The 19,523-nt window shown below is 43.5% G+C and overlaps 3 protein-coding genes, 1 long non-coding RNA gene and 2 other non-coding genes across 6 annotated transcripts; 4 read left to right on the top strand and 2 right to left on the bottom strand.

Moving 5' to 3' along the window:
* Positions 1-504: 504 nt before the first annotated feature.
* On the top strand, positions 505-664 carry LOC120967609 (U1 spliceosomal RNA). Its single transcript, XR_005761339.2, has one exon. It is a non-coding gene; the product is annotated as a U1 spliceosomal RNA (small nuclear RNA).
* A 1,702-nt stretch (positions 665-2,366) lies between these two features.
* Positions 2,367-2,526, top strand: LOC120967644 (U1 spliceosomal RNA). The gene has a single exon (XR_005761369.2). It is a non-coding gene; the product is annotated as a U1 spliceosomal RNA (small nuclear RNA).
* Positions 2,527-3,349: 823 nt separating this feature from the next.
* Positions 3,350-5,035, bottom strand: LOC120965938 (uncharacterized). The gene is made up of 3 exons (XM_040391453.3): positions 4,763-5,035; positions 3,982-4,143; positions 3,350-3,804 (listed from the first exon to the last, which is right to left on the bottom strand). Exons 1-3 carry the CDS (start codon positions 4,940-4,942, stop codon positions 3,457-3,459), a joined length of 690 nt encoding a protein of 229 aa, XP_040247387.2. The 5' UTR covers positions 4,943-5,035; the 3' UTR covers positions 3,350-3,456.
* Positions 5,036-6,007: 972 nt separating this feature from the next.
* Positions 6,008-7,081, bottom strand: LOC141026179 (uncharacterized). The gene has a single exon (XM_073502165.1). The coding sequence runs from the start codon at positions 7,079-7,081 to the stop codon at positions 6,008-6,010; it is 1,074 nt and encodes a 357-aa protein (XP_073358266.1).
* Positions 7,082-15,015: 7,934 nt separating this feature from the next.
* LOC109767612 (putative ubiquitin-like-specific protease 1B) lies at positions 15,016-16,261 on the top strand. Its single transcript, XM_073502437.1, has 4 exons — positions 15,016-15,604; positions 15,673-15,821; positions 15,904-16,080; positions 16,161-16,261. Exons 1-4 carry the CDS (start codon positions 15,391-15,393, stop codon positions 16,239-16,241), a joined length of 621 nt encoding a protein of 206 aa, XP_073358538.1. The 5' UTR covers positions 15,016-15,390; the 3' UTR covers positions 16,242-16,261.
* A 102-nt stretch (positions 16,262-16,363) lies between these two features.
* Positions 16,364-18,555, top strand: LOC120965937 (uncharacterized). Its single transcript, XR_005758905.3, has 5 exons — positions 16,364-17,227; positions 17,306-17,746; positions 17,840-17,915; positions 18,006-18,135; positions 18,234-18,555. It is a non-coding gene; the product is annotated as an uncharacterized lncRNA (long non-coding RNA).
* Positions 18,556-19,523: the final 968 nt, after the last annotated feature.

Genomic DNA, 19,523 nt, shown 5'->3' with positions numbered 1-19,523 from the left:
TCTTATATTTCTTTAAAGAGGGAGTACCATAATTCAAATTGAAGTAAAACCAATATGTATAAATAATCTCAGTGAATACTGAGAAGCTTTGGAAATTTTCAAAAGCAACTTTTTTTTTGTGAATTTCATTCAAATGCTGCTGCTCATCTTTTACAGTCAAATGCCATTGCTCTGGAATGAAGAACATACAACCTATTTTTTTTAGGGATGAATGAAGAACGTACGATCTATTTTTTTTAGGGGTAAATGAAGAACATACGACCATGCGTAGATGGCTGGATGCATTTTTTTTTAGCACTGGGTGCATGTGCCCAGCCCGTTTGAAATTGACCATTGAAGCAAAGAGCTGGGCCTTAGCACTGAAAGCCCATAGAAGTATCAGGCCCACTAATCTTTGAACTGATTGGCTGCACCAAGGCGCTCTTTTTAGTACCACCTCGCCAACATGAGGACTAAGGGACGGGGAGCAGGCTATATAAGCAAGTCATGGTGCAACCTTGAAACATACTTACCTGGACGGGGTCGACGGCCGATCATGAAGGGCCGTGGCCTAGGCTAGTGGTCCACATTGCACTTGGTGGATGCGCTGGCTTACCATCTCCCTAAACGGGAGAGTGGACGTCATAATTTGTGGTAGAGGGGGTACGCGTTCGCGCGGCCCCTGCCAATTCTCAATACTAAGTTTTGACCCTTTTTGCTCTCTAGCAAGGTCAGTTTGATAAAATGTTCTGGAAATTTGTTGTTTCTGCTGTTCGTTACCAAGGCGTTGGATCTTTGATTGATTCAGTGTTTGTTTGCTGTTATGATGTACATGTACTTTTCACACCTGCAAATTCGACCAAGTAAATTTGCCAAAGCTCAAGTCATTCCTGATTCCGCCAAATAGTTCATAGCATGGCAGATCCAATGATGTTGATCACTTTATTTCTACAGTCATCAATGCACCATCTCGTCACAGATTCTGAATCGATGTATGTAAATTTTGTGTTATCAAAGCAATCAGAAATACTTAGCCAGGCTATGAATGGCACTCATCAGGCTCAGAGGGCGAACATTTTCAGTCTGACTGCACATCAAACAGGGCAGATCAGGTAGATGTTTTGCCTACATGTCGCCTGTCTCTTAGCCAGATAACTCCTGCATTTTGGAAGGCATGGCAATCTTCCACACAACATGTACATGTGTAGGTTGAAGACCTCAGAGCTTGATGGTGGCGTTAAGAGACCACGCTGGTATGCGCTTAGCCACACTTGTTTATTGATAGTATCATCATTTAAACTGAACTAACACCAATATATGTGAATTATCTGAGTGGACACTGAGCAGCTTGCGAGTCGAATAATTGATTACAGTCGGCGCTGGTAACTGGATATACAAATGATAACATAAAGAAAGTGCTACTACTCTTGGATGAAGAACAAACGACCTGTAAAAAAAAACAGCCCATCAAGGCAATATTGCATTGGAAAGGATGCGTCATGTCGTCCTCCTTTTCCAAATCCCTAAGGACTTGTTCGGTTAGGCACGGGTCGCGTACTCGAAAAATGTTTGTTGTACCATTTAAAAAAATGTTTCATACCATTTAAAAAATTTCACCAAGGGTATTTGCTGTACTCGAAACAATCGCTTTCTTCTTTGTCGGAGTTGATTCAGCTTTTAAACTAGCAGCCAGCGTATCACTTCGAAGTGGCCAGCGTTGCGAGAAAAAAGAATACCTCTAAGAAATGATGATGGCGCAAAGATTCTGAAGTGCGCGATCTAAATGCTCTTGTATTTATTTACAGAGGGATTACCATAATTCAAACTGAAGTGAAACCAATATGAGTAAATAATCTTAGTGAATACTGAGCAGCTTTGGAAATTGGAAGTGGAATAATTGGCTACAGTCAGCGCAGCTAATTGATATACAGATGGCAACATGAAGAAAATGCTGCTGCTCTTTTTTCTTATCAATCAATTCAAATGCAACTTTTCTTTTGTGAATTTCATTCAAATGCTGCTGCTCATCTTGTACAGTCAAATGCTATTGCTCTGGAATGAAGAACATACAACCTATTTTCTTTTGAGGGGTGAATGAAGAACATAGGACCATGCGTAGATGGCTGGATGCATGGTTTTTTTTAGCAACTCTTTTTTTTCGAGGGTTTTTTTTTAGCAACTGGATGCATGTGCCCAGCCCGTTTGAAACTGACCATTGAAGCAAAGACCTGGGCCTCAGCACTGAAGGCCCATAGAAGTATCAGGCCCACTAATCTTTGAACTGAACGGCTGCACCACGGCGCTCTCGTTTAGTACCACCTTGCCAACGCGAGGAGTCAGGGATGGGGAGCAGGCTATATAAGCAAGGCATGATGCAACCTTGAAACATACTTACCTGGACGGGGTCGACGGCCGATCAAGAAGGACCGTGGCCTAGGCTAGTGGTCCACATTGCACTTGGTGGATGTGCTGGCTTACCATCTCCCCAAGCGGGAGAGTGGACGTCATAATTTGTGGTAGAGGGGGTACGCGTTCGCGCGGCCCCTGCCAATTTTCAATATTAAGTTTTGGCCCCTTTGCTCTCTAGCAAGGGCCCTTTCTAAATTTTAAACAAATGCCGCTGCTCTTCTTTCAGCAAGTACAGTTTGATAAATTGTTCTGTGTATTTGTTGTTTATCCTGTTCGTTACTACATGTACTTTTTACACCTGCAAATGCAAAAAGTAAATTTGCCAAAGCAAGTCAATCCTGATCCTCCAAATAGTTCATAGGATGGCAGATCCAGTGATGTTAATCACTTTATTTCTACAGTCATCAAGGCAGCATCTCGTCACAGATTCTGAATCGATGTCAATTTTGTGTTATCCAAGCAACAGGAATACTCAGGCTTATCGATGGCACTCCGACTCAGAGGGCAAACATTTTCAGACTGATTGCACATCAAACGAAGCAGATCAGGTATATGTTTTGCCTACTTGTCTTGTCTGTCAGTAGATCACTCTGCTCTCTGCTGTGAGTGAACAGCTCAACAACCACAACAGTACCTGCATTTTGGAAGGCATACAATATGTACATGGTAAACGCTTCACCGCACCTGATTATTGATAGTATCATCATTTAAACTGAGCTAACACCTCCTTTCAAAATAAATAAAATAAACTGTACTTGACACCAAATATATGTGATGTATCTCAGTGGACACTGAGCAGCTTGCTGAGTCAAATAATTGATTACGGTTCTTTTCTTTTTGCGGGGGCATGGAGTGTATTTGCTATACTCAGAAACAATCGTTTTTTTCTTAGTCAGTGTCGATTCAGCTTTTAAACTAGCAGCCGACAAAGGGAAAGCGTATCACTTCGAAGTGGCCAGCGTTGCGAGAAAAAATAACAAGCAAATGTGACATCAAAGCAAGGTTTATCATATCTCAAATGTTACATGTGGCTAAAGCAAACCAGCCATCGACCGTGAACACACATCATCATTCAGACGGCCCACCATACATGAACCCGCCGTTGGGGCTGATCTGAGACACGGCGTACACCTTATCGTTCGTCATGTAGGGCGTGAAATCTTGCGGGACTCCAAACCTCTTGCCATCTTGATCCAGAAACATGATATTGCTGAATGACGCGGCTTTCACGTTGCTGGGACGGAAACCGCTCCCCATCGGGGCCAAAGGACTAGCTTGAGTCAGCACAAAACCTCGGGCTTGTATCTCATCCGCCTTGTCGGCCAAGGTGGCGAACAAGGTCTTGGGGAAACGCCCGATTAACTTTGGCTTCGACCCGAATCCACAGTGCACAAGCCAGTCTCCCGTTGCTTTGTCCTACACAAACTCCAAAAACCAAAAATTTGGTTGGCCTGGAATTGCAACTTGTACAAATTAATCTTGGAAGATAAGGGTACAAATTAATCTTGAAAATAAAATTAGTTGGGAACATACTTGTATTACCATACACACATAGTAAGAAAATGAAATAAAAAATAAATGAAAGTGACTTACATGCCATCCAACAACAATCATGTTACGATCGAACGCTTTCGAATACTTAATAATCAAGGCAGCTCCACTGTGTTGATCTTGACGCAAAGAGAGACCATGTACGTCGATTGTAGCTTCAATCCCATAGTAATCCCGCGCCACATTTGTTTTATATGCTGCATCCTGGTTAAAAAAAGGAATTTACTTGAAGATGTCACTGTAATTATGCTCTATTTGGTAAGGTAGAGGATATTTATATATAAACTTTCTCCATCTGTGTCGATTTCTATAGCTATAGTTTGATTTAGATGTTTGTAACAACTTGGTTTATTGTGATGTTTGTGTTTTCATCTGGATATTTAGGTGCGCACACCAAGCATTTTTATTCCCATTACTTAAGATATGGATCTACTAAAAAATTGACACGGTGGATCCTGTTTAGTGCAACGTGATTTAGTTTCACCCCAACAACACACTTCAAAACAACATCACAGCCCCATGCAGATTAAACCTAATGGTTTAGATCATTTTATCTATTTTTTAGACGAAAGGTGACATGTTTCCTTAATAAGCGGTTTGGCATAATCAGCAGTCATCCTATATCTAGGTTGTCAGTGACAACCATGATTCGTGTTCATGTTTAGGTTGAATATACTTTGGTTAATTGTATATGTAATTTGTCTCAAATATTGTTACTTTGTCATCGTCCCCACAAGAAAAAGATAATGTCAGCTTCAAAGTTATGTTCTTGAGGCTGTTGATGCTGGAAACGACTCAAACCAGAGGGGGTTAATATACTCACATAGGAAGTTCTGACGCCATAATTAGGGAACGTTGACACATTTGCAGGAGGTGGATCCAAACCATCCATCTTCAGGTTGATTGGCTTTAAGTTGCCACCAGAGACACCAAGCTCCTCCTGAAAAAAAATATTAGGCCGTTGATCTTGAACCATGCATGCAACAAGTTTGAAATCAGGCATCAATATTGCTGGGAATTTCTGAAATGCACTCACCTGATTGCCAGCATGGGGTCTACCTCCAAGTATGCCATGGATAAGATGTAGAATGCATAGAACCAGGATGAAGAGACTAAAGTTGTTACCCATGAGTCTCAAACTACCAGAGAATAATGAGATGCAAGAATTGTTCCAGGAGAAGCTTAGCTAGCTAGGCCTCCTTTGAAAGGAACTTGATTATTGAAATATTTATGACTATAGTTTAGCAGATTTTATTTGCATTTACTTAGTCCCCCAAAAGGTAATACTGCACTTTGGTATAAAATGGAGATTATTAATGCAAAATATTTGGCTTGCACAATTAATATAATGCCCAATATTTCATTGGCGTTAGAACTTACAAGTGCTAAAAAAAAAGACGAGAGTGTGCACGTATCTTCCTGTTGTATCTAAAAACGAAACTACTATACAGACGACTTTCCTTTGGACGATTTGTGGACGACAGTAAATCTGCGGCTGGGCTGCACTTTCTGCTTTGCATGGACGGTTCTAACCATATCGTCGTGCAAGCATCGGCTTGACTTTGTCGTGTGTATAGCAGCGTTGATCTAAAAAAAGACGAGAGCATGCACTGTCCCAGTCATTTGGGTACCATATGCACAATCTTTGCATCTACATCAACTGCCATTATGTCCAAATATGCACGACACCATCAGCTATATATGTACACATACACATTCTAGATTAGAATACAACATTGGCAGGATGGCAAATTTCAAGATTTTACAAGTTACCATCAATCGAAATTACAGCACGTTTCAATCTAACAAATACCAACAGCGTCAAGATACTGAAAATTATATCTTGCGAACACAAAAAGGTCAACATTTCCCTTCAGGTAAAAAACCATGGTCCAGAGCAACATCATCACAAATGCGAGAGACAATTAACGTGAAGGGACGCAAGATCATTCATTCAGATTTCAGAGCACCCACTGGATGTCCTCGTCCGTGAAGACAATACGTGCGCACTTGTGCTTGATCATCTGAAGGGTCTGCTGCCGGTCATCACCGGCGGTAGCCATCATCTCTACGCCGGTGAGCACACAAAAGTCATCACTGCTCTTTCTCCTTCTGAAAAGGTCTTGGTGATGAGAAGTTTGCCACCGCCCAGGTGGAGAAGCTCGAGCTGTTTTGGAAGCCATGGCTCTCCGTCAGCAGGCGGGTTCAGATCTTCCCATACCGTGGGCACGGTGGGCTGCCGTCCATCGTCCATGGCAGAGAGGTCCGTAGCGCACAGGTGGTGGCAGGGGCCCAATGCTGAGAAGCCTAACCACAGGTTGAAGTTGAACTCAGGGACATACTGAGCTCTGCCATGAAAGGGCATCATCCATTCCCCGACGTGACTCCATTTGTCCGAGAGGATCCATCCTAGATGGTGACGAGACTCCGGGCGCGCCGTCTCGAAGCTGTAGGTGCCGACATCGACGCCGCCAGCGCCAGCGCATGATATGTAGATGGTCGAGCAGCCGTGGCCGTCGACGGTGGTGGTAAAGGAGGTGATACAAGATCCTTGGTACCACCGAACTTGGCGGAGAATAGGGTCTCGGCCCAGGCTGCTGGAGCTTTCCGGGCGGCGGACAAAGGGAGGCGGCGGGAGAAGGCGCGAGCACCATGGCGGCATCAAGCTGCTGCTCCTGAACACGGCGGGCGCGGGCTCGAGGACCTCGAAGCATCGCTCGGCGCCCTCCTCGGGGCACGCGTCCAGGACATACATGCTGTCGTCGTCGGCGCCGGGGTGCGCGATGGAGAGGCAGACGGGCCTGACCCCCTTGGGCGTGCGGAGGCGGTGGAGGACATGCCTGTCGGCGTCGTACAGCGCGGCCCGGCCGATGGTGTTGGCGTAGACGATTCTGCCGTCGCCGGGGGTGAGGAGCGCGAACATGTCCAGGGTGCCGCCGGGGCTCGCTGCGACGATGTTCATGCATGGGCTCGGCAGGTCCTTGATCTGCATCGCCGGAAAAGGCTCCGTCTTCTCGGCCGCTGCTCCGAGCGCTGCTTCTGCTGAGCCGTAGAAGAAATGGCGATAAGGATCGATCCGGCGCACCGAGTAGACGCCTTCCGTCCAGTTCCGCGTCACCAGGTTCACGAACCGCCTCCTCATCCTCGTCTCTGCAGGCAACACCACGACGAAATTGGACCTAATTCTCAGCCTCTCTGATCGACAAAAGAAGAAGATGAACAAATTGGCACGAAGCCAAAGATGGGGATACTTTTGAGGAATAAATTTGTATACCTCAAGTTGGTGATCAACAGCAAGAAGCCTTCACGCCAGGTGTGGCGACATCGGAGAGGCTGCTGCCGCTGGGATGGGAGATAGGTTTCGGAGCCGGGAGCTCCTAGTCAGCGCTTCAGGCGCCAGGACCTGGCGCCCACGCGCCAACGCTGCAGGGCCGGCCCATCAACGCGTAAGCGGATCTTCTATATCTAAATAGCTAGTCCCATTAGTCATTAACAAGTGGCGGTCGCATCGGACTGCAAGGAAGTGGTCTCCAATATTTCTGAAGGCAATGGAGGAACACATGCACATATTATCCGGGAGATCAAGCAAATGGAGTCTGAATTTCAATCTTGTTCTTTTATTTTTGAACGTAGAATCACAAATATTGAGGCACATAGCCTCGCTAAATACGCGCTTAGTCTGTCTATTGGTCGCCATGTTTGGCTGCTTCAACCTCCAAACTTGAGATGTATCCCTCAGAACATTCTTGAGTAATAAAGCGTGTGTTTTAGCCAAAAAAAATAGTCATTAACATATTTCTTTGTTAATCTAAAAAAACTAACATATTTCTCTCGATATATAAGCATGACTCCCCATCATTCAACATGCATGAAAAAGTCCATCTCAACATGCAATTATTCATAATAAAAATCCACCTCAGCACGCAAATATACATGCATGGAAAATCATTCTATATGCTAGTTACATTTAATTCTTATATTTCTTAATAAAATACTATTTAAAATATTCATTTTCCATATAACCGAAACCCCACCTCAAATATTGCAAAACAGTCCCGCAACAACGTGTGGGGCCTCATCTAGTTTTATAGTAGCGGGGAATAACCCAAGAAAACTTGTTGTCATGCCGTTGAGTTCATATACAGGTTTGGCTAACCGAGCTACCTGTTACTAGCGACTGAGAAAAGCGCGAAATACTTACGAACAACTGTAGCCGCACTGTAACAAAGACTAGGTGCTCACAAATTTCAAAAAAAGGCTTAAGAACATTCAAAAAAAAAATTCACGAACCTGTTTCAAAAGGAAAAAGTTCACGTATTCCAAAAGTTCACGAAAATTGAAAAAAGTTCGGCAATTTGAAAAGAAAACTCACTCGTCTCTTCATTAATTCAAAATATCGCTCGTGTCTTTGTGGTCGAATGGCCGCGGTTGACCGGGCCGATTGACCAGTTGACTTAAAAAAACAAAAAAAGAGAAAATATAACAACAATACAAAAATTCACCGAATTTTATGAAAGTTGGCAAATTTGAAAATTCAACAATTTTTAAGAAAAGTCCATGATTTTTTAAAAACTTAATAATTTTGAAAAAAATCATCGAATTTGAAAAAAAGTTCATCAAAATTTTAAAAATCATCAATTTTCATAAAAGTTCATCAGAATAAAAAAAGGTTCATAAATTTTGGGAAAAAGTTCATCAAATCTGAAAAAGTTCAAAAAATTTGAAATAGATTTCGCCGATTTTTTTTAAAATATGTGAAAATTGAGAAAAGTTCACGCATTTGCAAAAGAAAAAGAAAACAAAAAATAAACAAAGAAAACATAAGAAAAAAAATAAAAAACTCAACAAACCCGGTCCAGAAAATAGAAAACCCGGTTTGGGAAACTTCCCAAAACCAGGGGCATCGCAATCTTGAAAAAGAATAAATGAAAAAAGAAGTAACTTGACAAACGTGGTGCGACGTCCTAGTGGTTGTTGTGCTGCTCTGTGATTGTTCAGGTTCTAGGTTTGAATCTGTCGTCGTGCATCCCATATTCCCATTTCGTGCATCCCATATTCCCATTTGGCCAGGGCTTATCGTCCTGCCTGAACCCTTCTGGGAGATTCAATCCTGATTCGCACGCCAACGTCGCCGCCAAAAACGCCAGCAGCATAAGCCACCCACGCATCTCCTTGATCCACAGCAGGACGTCGTTGTCATCCTCATGGAGGACGAGGATGCTACCGTCCGAATGAGGGGCCCTGGTGCTGGAACTGGCCGACCCGCCCCCTGCTAGATGTCGATGCGGTGGCCTAGGTCCCATCTTAAATTACAAAAAATGATTTACGGAACAAAAAATCTACATGGACAGGGGGCATATGCCCCCCTCCCTCTTTGGCGCAGTACACCACATTGTATTTATTCCATAGTTATTTATATTTTTCACGGTAGCGCTAAACTGTGCGTGAGCATAGACTTGCTAATCCTACGCGCCGGTCAAGTTGCACGCGCCGCTCGGCCTAACCATCGATTTTTCTTCAACCTACTAGTAAACGTTTTGGGAAATATGGCAATAGAATTGGAATGGTTACTAGGTAAGCAAACCAGGCCCCGCTCGGTAAAATCAAGGCAACTTTTTCTTCCACTTGCTAGTAAATTCTTTGGCAAATATAGTAAGAGAACTAAATTAGTTACCGCATGCATGCACTAGTCCACCGATCGATCAAATCAGACAATTTTTAGTTGAAAAACAATTTGGTCACATAGTAATCAACAACTAAAAAACGTTGGCATCTTGTAACGGTAATCGTGTTAAGAGCAAACTGAAAACTAGCGCTTGGTTCCTGCCTTCTTATTGAACATATAAACCCCGGTAGACTACCCGCCATTCTAGCGGCATTGTTCGCGCTGGCCATTTTTGACCGCAGGATGAATTCGCTACAGTGCTTTTTTAGCTGCTGGCAGCTGGTCAACCGTCGCTTTTTTTTCACATCCAAACCAGCTTCACGTGAGGATGACAAGCGGGGTCGTGAGTCTGTGGGGCCAGCAGGCAGAGGGTGGGTTTATTTGGAGGCTGCGTGAATGATGGGCACACGTTGAGCTGTTTGGGATTGGGCAAGGGTGACATGAGGGGATGGATTTTCGCTTTTGTACTCGGCCGATCTCTACCCTACTGCATCGGTGGTCCCGGTTTGCTGTTTGAGCCCACCCTTCAGTGTATTAGGTAGATGGGCTGAACAAATGAGCGGCGTGGAGAGCCATGACCAATCCTTTACCGTCCTCGAGCCCCACACGGCTTTTCCCCCCTCCGCGCTGTCCGGCCTCCCCTGCTCCTCAATCCCGCTCCGAGCTCCTCCTTCCCTGCACCCGTCCTCGCGACCAGCCGCCTCACCGGCGAACAGACGAGCCGCCGACCTCGCTGACCTCTCCTCGCGCCTAGCCATCTCTCTCCATTCTCCTTACCTCCTCCTGTCGTTCCCTCTTTGCTGCTTATCTCTCTCTGTGTCTCTGTTCCCGCAGGAGCCGCCATGGACGGCCGCAGCAAGCAGCCGCCACGTCGGGCCTCCGACCAGACCGAGCAGCAAGGTCGCCCCGTCGCGCCCCCTTCCTTCCTGGTTCTCCTTCCTTATCCCCTACCTCACCTCTGCCTCCCTTCTCTCTGCCATGTACAAGAGAACGCCATGGACGCCGAGCTCGCCAAACCCCGCCGCCAGGGACCCCCCTCCGGCGCTCCCTAGACCCGCGCCGCCAGGGACCTGCGCCGCCCCAGATCCGGTTCCCCCCTCCGCGCCGTTCGGCCCTCCGCAGCCTCACGGCCTCTTGCACCGCCGCTTTCTCTCCTGTGCCTCTTCCCGATGCTCGAGGTGCAGCAGGGTGGGCGCTGCCACGTTCTCGATCCACTACTCCTATCCATATGCCACTACTCCTATCCATATGATGAAGGGATGCTAGCTGGGCCAAATACCCAGACCACTCACCTAAACCTATCATCAAAAGCCGGAAGCCCCAGCCGAGCCACATACCGGGTCTGGGGCACAAACCGGTCTGACGCACTCACATGTGTCGTCGCTGCCATCTTCCACAGGTGCGTCTTCAGAGCAGATATTGAGGCTTCTACCTTGTCAGGCCACTCTGCCATCAACGCCACCATGACGCCAGACAGCCACCTCCTCCCGCGCGAGTCCATCTACACACATCGGGCACCGAGTTTTTGCTGCGCCACGCCGCCGAGATCCGCCGTCTTCGATGCGGAGGAGGAAACACCGCTCCACCTCTGGGCGCATCGCCGACCACCTGTCGCGATGTCGTGCAAGTCCAGCTCTGGGAAAGCACGCAGGGAATCACGATCTTCAAGACGACGCCCTCAGGAGGGGAAGCGATGTATCACGCCATCGTCTGGTCCTGCACCGCAGGTCCTGGGCTTTCACCCGAAGAAAGTGACCCGAGAACGGAGGAGGTCGGAGAACTCCACAACGGCCCCCAGGAGGAGAGCGACACCCGCAGACACCGCGGCGTCGGCTTTCGCCCGGAGCAACCCTACCTCCGCACCCTCACGCTGCCGGACGACGAGGATGGGGGAACCCCAGCGCCTCCAGCATGCGAACCCACTGGCCCAAGCACCTCTTGCATGGCGGCGGCGCCATCACCACGCACGACCACCAACCTCACCGCCGGCCGAAGCTAACGGGCCAGAACGGCCGAGCCCGCCACGGCCAGATCTGAAACCTCGGGACGCCGTCGCGTCGAGGCAGCCACGAGCAGCCGGCAGCCCATCACCCGCGAGAGGACGAGGACGCCACGCCGGGCAGCCGCCATGCCGGCCGGAGACGCCGAGGACGAGACTCCCACCACCACGGGCTCATGCCGGCAACCTAGGCCGCCGAGCGCGCGGAGATCCCCGCCGCCACTGTCCTCCGGTGCGGGCTTCGCCCGGCGGCGGCGGGAGGGGGGACGTGCTGTAGAGGGGAGCGGCGGCGGCGTACCTAGGGTTCCCCCGAGCCGCCCTGGGGACGACGCGGGGGTCGGGGCGAAATGCTTTTGAAACTTTTTTGAAATGCTTTTGAAACTTTTTTAAAAATGTTACGTACAATTCCAAAAAAATTGTTCATGACATGATAAAAAAATTTATACAACATATAAAAATGTTCACGTACATCACTAACAATTAACAAATGTTTGCATGTTTGAAAAAAATGTTCATGGCATTTATGAAAATTGTTCAATGTGTGAAATGTTCACCGTGTATTAAAAATAGGATCAGCATCACACTCTAGATCATACCTTTCATGAAAGAAAAGGATAGGCAGCCGTTGCTAAACCAAGATATCCATTTCTTGACTCCCTCCATACCCTCTATGCGCTATCTGGTTCCACAAATGCGCGCCTCTTTCTTTGCACGATCCATTGTTCTAACACTTCTCAAGTGGTTGTTTAAAGTTGCACTGATTCGGTAGCAATTGCAGAATGCTTGTTTGTATTCAATGTGCGTTTGACAAATGTTCAACATGTATCTCGAAAAAATGTTAAGCGTACATCACTTGACGAAGCTTTAAACCCTTCTCGAAAAAATGTTCAACGTGTATCTCAAAAAAATGTAGCGCATGTCCGTGTGCCCACGCTGCTGCTAAGTGGGGCCCACCTGCTGGCATCGTGCACACATAGCGGTAACGATGGGCCACCGACACGCGCTACTGCTATGTGACTAGTAGTAGCGCTGCTGTTTGTAGAAGGTTACTACTACGGGTAGCCCGATGGGTGAGGATGGGACCACTTAGCAGCAGCGCTGATCTGCCGACCCGCGCTACTGCTACTGTCCTATCTGTAGCGCTGGTACTGGCCACGCGCTACTACTAAGTAGCAGTAGCGCTGCCCCATAACCCCGCACTATTGCTAAGGTTTTATTTATAAGCTTTCTCCTGGTAGTGTATATTGCAAGTGAAATGGATTCAATTGTTTTTTTATTGTTGCATGCTATCTTTTTATACATTTGAAATTTGATATGCATATATTTATAGGTGCAATCAGAAAATATCTATCTGTGAATTGACGCTTTCAGTTTGAATTTAAAACATATACGCGAGGTGGTACTAAGGCGTAAGAAAAAACCATTCGATTCCTCAAATCTATCCCTAATAATATAATAATCTCTCCCTAATCTCTCCCTAATAATAAAGTATGGATCGACTTTGTCGGGTTCACCGTCACAATACGCTTTCTTCTCATGTCATAATACGCTTTTACAATTTGTATGGACAAAATCGTAATATAAACAAGGTGGTACTAATAATTACGTAAAAACCCAATTTCATCTCCTGCCTCCCAATCCCATCTCGCGGCTTTCTTCGCCGTTCAAAACTCCTCCCTTTCCAGCGACGGCAGCGACGGCGGAGCACGAGCACGTGAGGGGCGGCGCCTTCCTCCCTTTCCAGCGACGGCAGCGACGGCGGAGCACGAGCAGGTGAGGGGCGGCACCTTCGTCGGACGGCTAGCCGCGGCGGAGGAGAAGGCGGACGCCATGGGTGCAGCTACAGACGAGGCGGAGGAGAAGGCGGACGCCGTGGGCTTGCTGCACGGCTACAGCCGAGGCGGAGGAGAAGGCGGACGCCGTGGGCGTTCATGGAGGATGGTACACCGGCCGCCGGCTCCGGCCGCCAGTCCTCTCTGGCCTCCTCCGTGGTATCCTTCTCAACCTCCGCTGCTCCTATCGTGATTTGGATGGAAAATTGGAGGCCGGCCGTGTCCTTCTCCAACACAAATTGATGTAGTGCCCGACTCGGATTTGATTGGCTGCTATAAGAAGCAAGGGTCCTCGGCCGGAATCTCCATCAGGTTTTGCCCTTCGACCATAATCTCCATCATCCTGTCCAAATTGCAATTTTTGAACAAACATCCAATGTCGCCGCCAAGTTCGCCGGAGGAAGAAGCGCCGAGTTCGGCGGAGGAACAAGCGCCGAGTTCGCCGGAGGAACAAGAACGCCGGCCGAGTCCTGTGGTGGCTACACGAGAGGTATGTATCCCCTCGAAGCTACGCCACGGCGCGGTAGAGCCTGAAGTTCGTCAAAACTTGACCTGACCGTGACCGTCACTGACGCCACCTTGCTGCCGCTGTTGCTGGAGATGAGCTGAATATCAAGCTTTGGTTGCCTCTTTGCTTCCACTTCACTGCTCTTCGACTATCTGTAATTGTAAAACACCTAATACGATTCTTCAGCACTTGATACTGGTGGTCATAGTCTTCTTCTCTTACTGTTGCGAGACTTGGTTTTAGTTAGTAATCTTGAGATCAAGTGTACTCGTGGATTGCTTAGATGGAGGACCACTGTTGGTTTTGTATTTAGATGCGATTGTGAATCATGTACGGTTCAATTCAGATTCATGTGGTATTTTTCCTAAATTTGTGCCTGCCTGAACATTATTACTATTAAACTATGAATAATGATTTTTGCAACTGTAGGAGAATTTCTTTGCCGCATCACAAGAAAAACAATTTGAAACAAAGAACTGTACTGAACCTTCTAATTATTGTATGAACTTGCTTCACTTAATTTGAACGGCATATTTTTCAGTAGAATTAAGTGCCGGGTGCCACTTGAGAGAATAAAAGAATGATCAGCTATTTTTTTCACAGTTATGGTTTAGTCAACATTGATGTCCGTCTGCAAAAAGCTTATTCTGATTTGGAGTTGATTTTTTTTCAGGCCCTTAAGATGAGTGATGAACATCCGTTGAGCCGTCCAATGTTTCCTTTGGCAACTACATTAGAGGTATGAATCCCCTTCATATTAGTTTGCATATGTGAGCCCTGGTACATGTACAATGCGTCTATTACTGCGACACTTTTCTCCATATATACCTTGTAATACTTTGTTTTATCTAATAGAAGCTGGGTGTTTTCCCTTCTGTCAGGGAAAAAAATTTAGAAGAACATAGCTCACCAATGCAACATAGCTCAGTTCTTATCGGAACAATTGAGAGAATGATGAATACAGCCTTTTTAGTTGATGGCACTGTTTGTATTATTTCTGTTAACACTGAAGTGTGGCATCTCTTTGATGGTTTAGTAGAATTAAGTGTCTGCTGTCATTTGATGTTCAGAATTGCCCTGCCATTCATGCAATAAATAAAAAAGTGATTTGGCCTGGTTTTCATGTCTCTGATGTGTATGCACGTGCAGGTGCCAAAGGCATCCAATCCAACTCAGGTGGAGGCCAAGGAGGTTCAGCTCTCGGACATTGCACCAATAATGCTGGATGATACCGACGTGAAGACTGTACGTTTCATATATTCAGACTGGGAGCTATGATGTACTACCTCTGTTTCAACTGATCTAACGGTTGGAGGTTTACATTTTATTTTTGTTCTGACTGCAGAAAATAGATGACATCACTGAACTGGACATTGCAGAGGATTTTGATAACCGGCCTTCCAAAAAGGCAAAAAATTCTGAATCACGTGTACTGGAACCATCACCTATGTCACCAACTATGAAAACATCTTCTCCAGGTTCAGAGTGTTTTGAATCGTTTGTGCCGGAATCAGATAATCAGATGAATCATGATACACTACCATCACCTCCATCCCCATCTAGCTCGACAATATCTCCTGTTTTCCCATTGCATGATATTAAGGAACCAAATTCACATAAAGAGATCAAAGTTGATGAGACATATGATTATCTCCCACAAGGTATTTGCTTGATTTATCACGTGTGCTTTCGTATACAATATATTCTTAAATTATTTGATTTCCTGCAGACTATACATTGACCGACCATGATCTATGTGCTCATATAGCAATAGAATCATCTTTGAGAAAACAATTGCTGGTTCAGATAGATGGAAGTTCTGTCTTGCAACATCAATTGATGTGCCTGCTAGATGAGAAAGAGTGGGTAAATGATGATGTAAGTACCCTTACTCAAACAGTAAAGAGTTTCTAATCACTAATATCAATTAGTAATGTATTTTTTTAATTCTTAATTATAGGTGATCAATGCATATATATGTTGTATAAAGGACCAAATACATCTCCAGAATGATAATAAAGTATATTTTGAGAGTCCATTTGTTACCTCACTATTTAAACAAGACGGCACCATTGGAATACAAGAAGGTAGTGCCTTCATGACAGAGATTGTCCTCGAATATATGCAGCATGACATGGTAATCTCCATATTCATAATTTACATGTTCTAGGTTTCATGCATTTTCATTTACTATTTTCCTAATTATCTTTATTACAGATTAAACTTCCAATAAATGCCAATAACACACATTGGTATTTAGCTGTTGTGAATACAAAAAATGTGAGGTTCAAGTTCTAGACTCATTGTGCTGGAATTCTGACAGAGATGATCTTGCTAATACGGTTAGTTACAACACGATTTTTAATATACTTAGATAATGTGTATCATTTCTTCTTACCACTACTTTATTTTTAGCTACGAGGAATACAATTTCATTTGGACCTTCTTAAAAGTCAAAAGTTGGTAGGCGACGATTGGAAAGACGTTGATCTTACTGAATGGAAGATCACAGAACAATTACAAAAGGCAATTCAAAAATATAGTTCTTCATGTGGTTTATTTATGGTTAAATTTATGGAATATTTCACCGGATGTGCACTATCCTACCCAATTACACATGTATATATCTTTTTTTAATAAAAAGTATGTTACTTTTACAAAAAGTACTTTTTAAATATACTAATAATTGTTCGTGTTGCACAGGAAATGATTACTTCTTTTAGGTTTAAGTTAGCCAACATACTATTATGTTGGAAAACAAACACTGCAGCAATGACTACAATCGTTGAAGAAAGTGACGATGACAGCAAGGGAGATCCTGATGATGTTCAAATATTGGAAAGTTTAGATGATATAAAAAAACATAAACAAAAATCCCATTATCTGTTGAAAATAAATACAGATCACTAATATCAATTCTTTCTAATATGACCTTACATGAGTTAACAGCTGGACTCTTTAGCTTCATTAAATCAATTAATTACACCAAGATTTTAGAGTAAGTCATTTTAAATTAGTATTGCAATTGTATAGTATCTGAATTGTTTTATTAATGGTTTATTTTCTTAATTTGTAACATTATCAGGAAAGTATGGATCCGAAGTTCAAAACCATATCCAATTAGCTTGTCTCTCAGAAAACTACAAGGATTGCTAAAGGATGATTTACCCATGGACCGTGATTGCTTTAATTTGATCGTACGGAAGATTATGTTGGATGACATCCAAACATCACAAAAAACAAAGCAACTGATAGCAAAGCATTATCTCGACATGAAATTTTGGGTATGTTTTTATATTCGTTATATTCTTTTTATATTCTAATTTTTTATCATCTTTCTAACCAATAATTTTATATACTAGATGACTACTGATTTTGGAAGGCACCCAGATTTTCGTAAAAAGTTAGATGTGGAGCAACTAGCAAATTCTGTTCGTAGTTGGCCTGGTATCAAATATAATGTTTCAACATGCAAATCGGTAAGAGCACTTTTGTATACTTTAGAGCAATTTTTTTATTGCATCTAATATGTAGCCTATTTCATATCCATATTCCAGTACAATGCATTGATGAATTCATTCTATTCACATTGGATCAAGATACCAGAACAGTGTACATTTTGGACCCTACTCCTATTAATCCAATGTACCGATACAACCCACTCGCAAAATATGTGAAAAAATTATATGGATTTCCGAACATTTACCGAAAGCAATGTCAAAAGCATGCCGTGGGTCTAGATGGAACGAGGATATTCTCTTATGGCATCATAGAATCCTAGATGATATTCCAGTTTACAACAGGTATTTTTCAGAAGATGAATACTAGATACTGATTATTTGTTGATTTGAGTATGTAGACAATATTAATAAAGTATATTTATATTCTTATATAAGGGAACTGTCTGGTTATCTTGTTCCCCTATTCATGTCCACATGGGAAGACGAAAGACCACATTTGCCATTTTTAAAGGTAAATATTGCAACCGTATAGATATTTGCTTTTATGATTATTATACATGTGATGCTGATGTCATTCTTTTACAAAAAAATGAATGAATAGGATGGATATGAACTCAGAAAACTAATTTTGGGCCAACTACTAACATTCAAGGACAATGAATGTGAAGATAACATGCCTACTGGTGTACTGGACTTCATCAATTGTATTAGGAAAATCCAAAGTTAAACGGGTATGTCAAATAGTATCAATTCATCTCGAAATGTCAAATGACTCAAATATCTTATTCCAATATGCTAACCTTGTTTTCCTACCAATATGCTTGTGTAGGGAGCTCAATCGGTGGAAGGTAATTTGTCAGAGAGATTTCTTGCAGCCAACAGTTAATAGACAATGAGCAGGGAGACAATGAACATGTAGAGATGGATTTTTTCCCTTTGAGAAATTAATAATAGATTTTGGTTTCTACTTAAGATATCCCTTACATATATGTAGAAAACTTTTGGAGCTTGCCAGGATATACATTTTTGGGGGTTGCCAATTATAAGAGATGACGGATTGCTTCAAAATTCGATGTTTGTGGGTTCAGACATGACAATACTGTGGAAATCACAAATAGTACAGAATCGTGTACTCTGTTGATTAATAATTATTTTATAGTTTGTTTCTATTCGAAAATGCCAACTAGAGACCGAGCTCCACGGAGGCCTTTATTTGAAAACTTCTAAATCCAAACTTTTTAGTTTCAAAAAATTCTGAAAATAAATACACATATACGTAGATACATAATGCACATGTAACTTCTAAATCCAAACTTTTTAGTTTCAAAAAATTCTGAAAATAAATACACATATACCTAGATACATAATGTACATCTGTGCAAATTTTCAGGTCGAAATACATTAAAATGTGAGCTACACAAAAAAGACAAATCTATATGTACTGTACCAAAAAAATTGCTTTGTATTTCCCTCTAACGTCACTGTAGAGTGTACGTACATGTATGGTGTTGATGAAAAAATTAACGTTTGGATTGGTATATTTACTTAATTCTCAAGAGCTAAACGAGAATATATTCATAAAAACATGTAATTTAAACAGGCTACAGAGTTTAGCAGGCTTGACCTAACTTTGGCTAGAGAGAAAAAAATCCACATAATTTTAGTTCAAATCCTGAGTCTTCAGTCACACAGGAAAAAAAAATCAACTAATGACTTTTATTGAGTTGAACTTTGCCAGGAGCATTTTTTCGAAAATCTATTTCCTTTTTCTATTATATTTTCCACTGAGACAGAGATCCTTGAATGATATATCTCTCTCCCTAATAATAATAAAGCATGGATTGACTTTGTTGGATTCACCGTCACAATACGCTTCTCCTCGTAAGTTTACGCTTTCACTTTGTATTTCGTAAGAAGGAAGTTGCAAACCAAAACTGTTGGGTTTCTTTTTTAGATTCTGAACTTCAGGGGTGGGGGTGTCTTTAGCCATGCTTATTGGATAAGGTTAGGACCATGGGCTATTTTTTAAAACTCCCGCTGCAACGCACGGGCATGTTTTCTATGCTATAGAAAACACTAATCTGCTTAACCTTATTATCGATGTTTATTAAAATTGGAT

The sequence above is a fragment of the Aegilops tauschii genome, chromosome 6 (assembly GCF_002575655.3).
Source record: "Aegilops tauschii subsp. strangulata cultivar AL8/78 chromosome 6, Aet v6.0, whole genome shotgun sequence".
Lineage (NCBI taxonomy): Eukaryota > Viridiplantae > Streptophyta > Magnoliopsida > Poales > Poaceae > Aegilops > Aegilops tauschii.
Note: the sequence above shows the minus strand (reverse complement) of the source record. Positions and strands in the feature narration are given on the sequence as shown.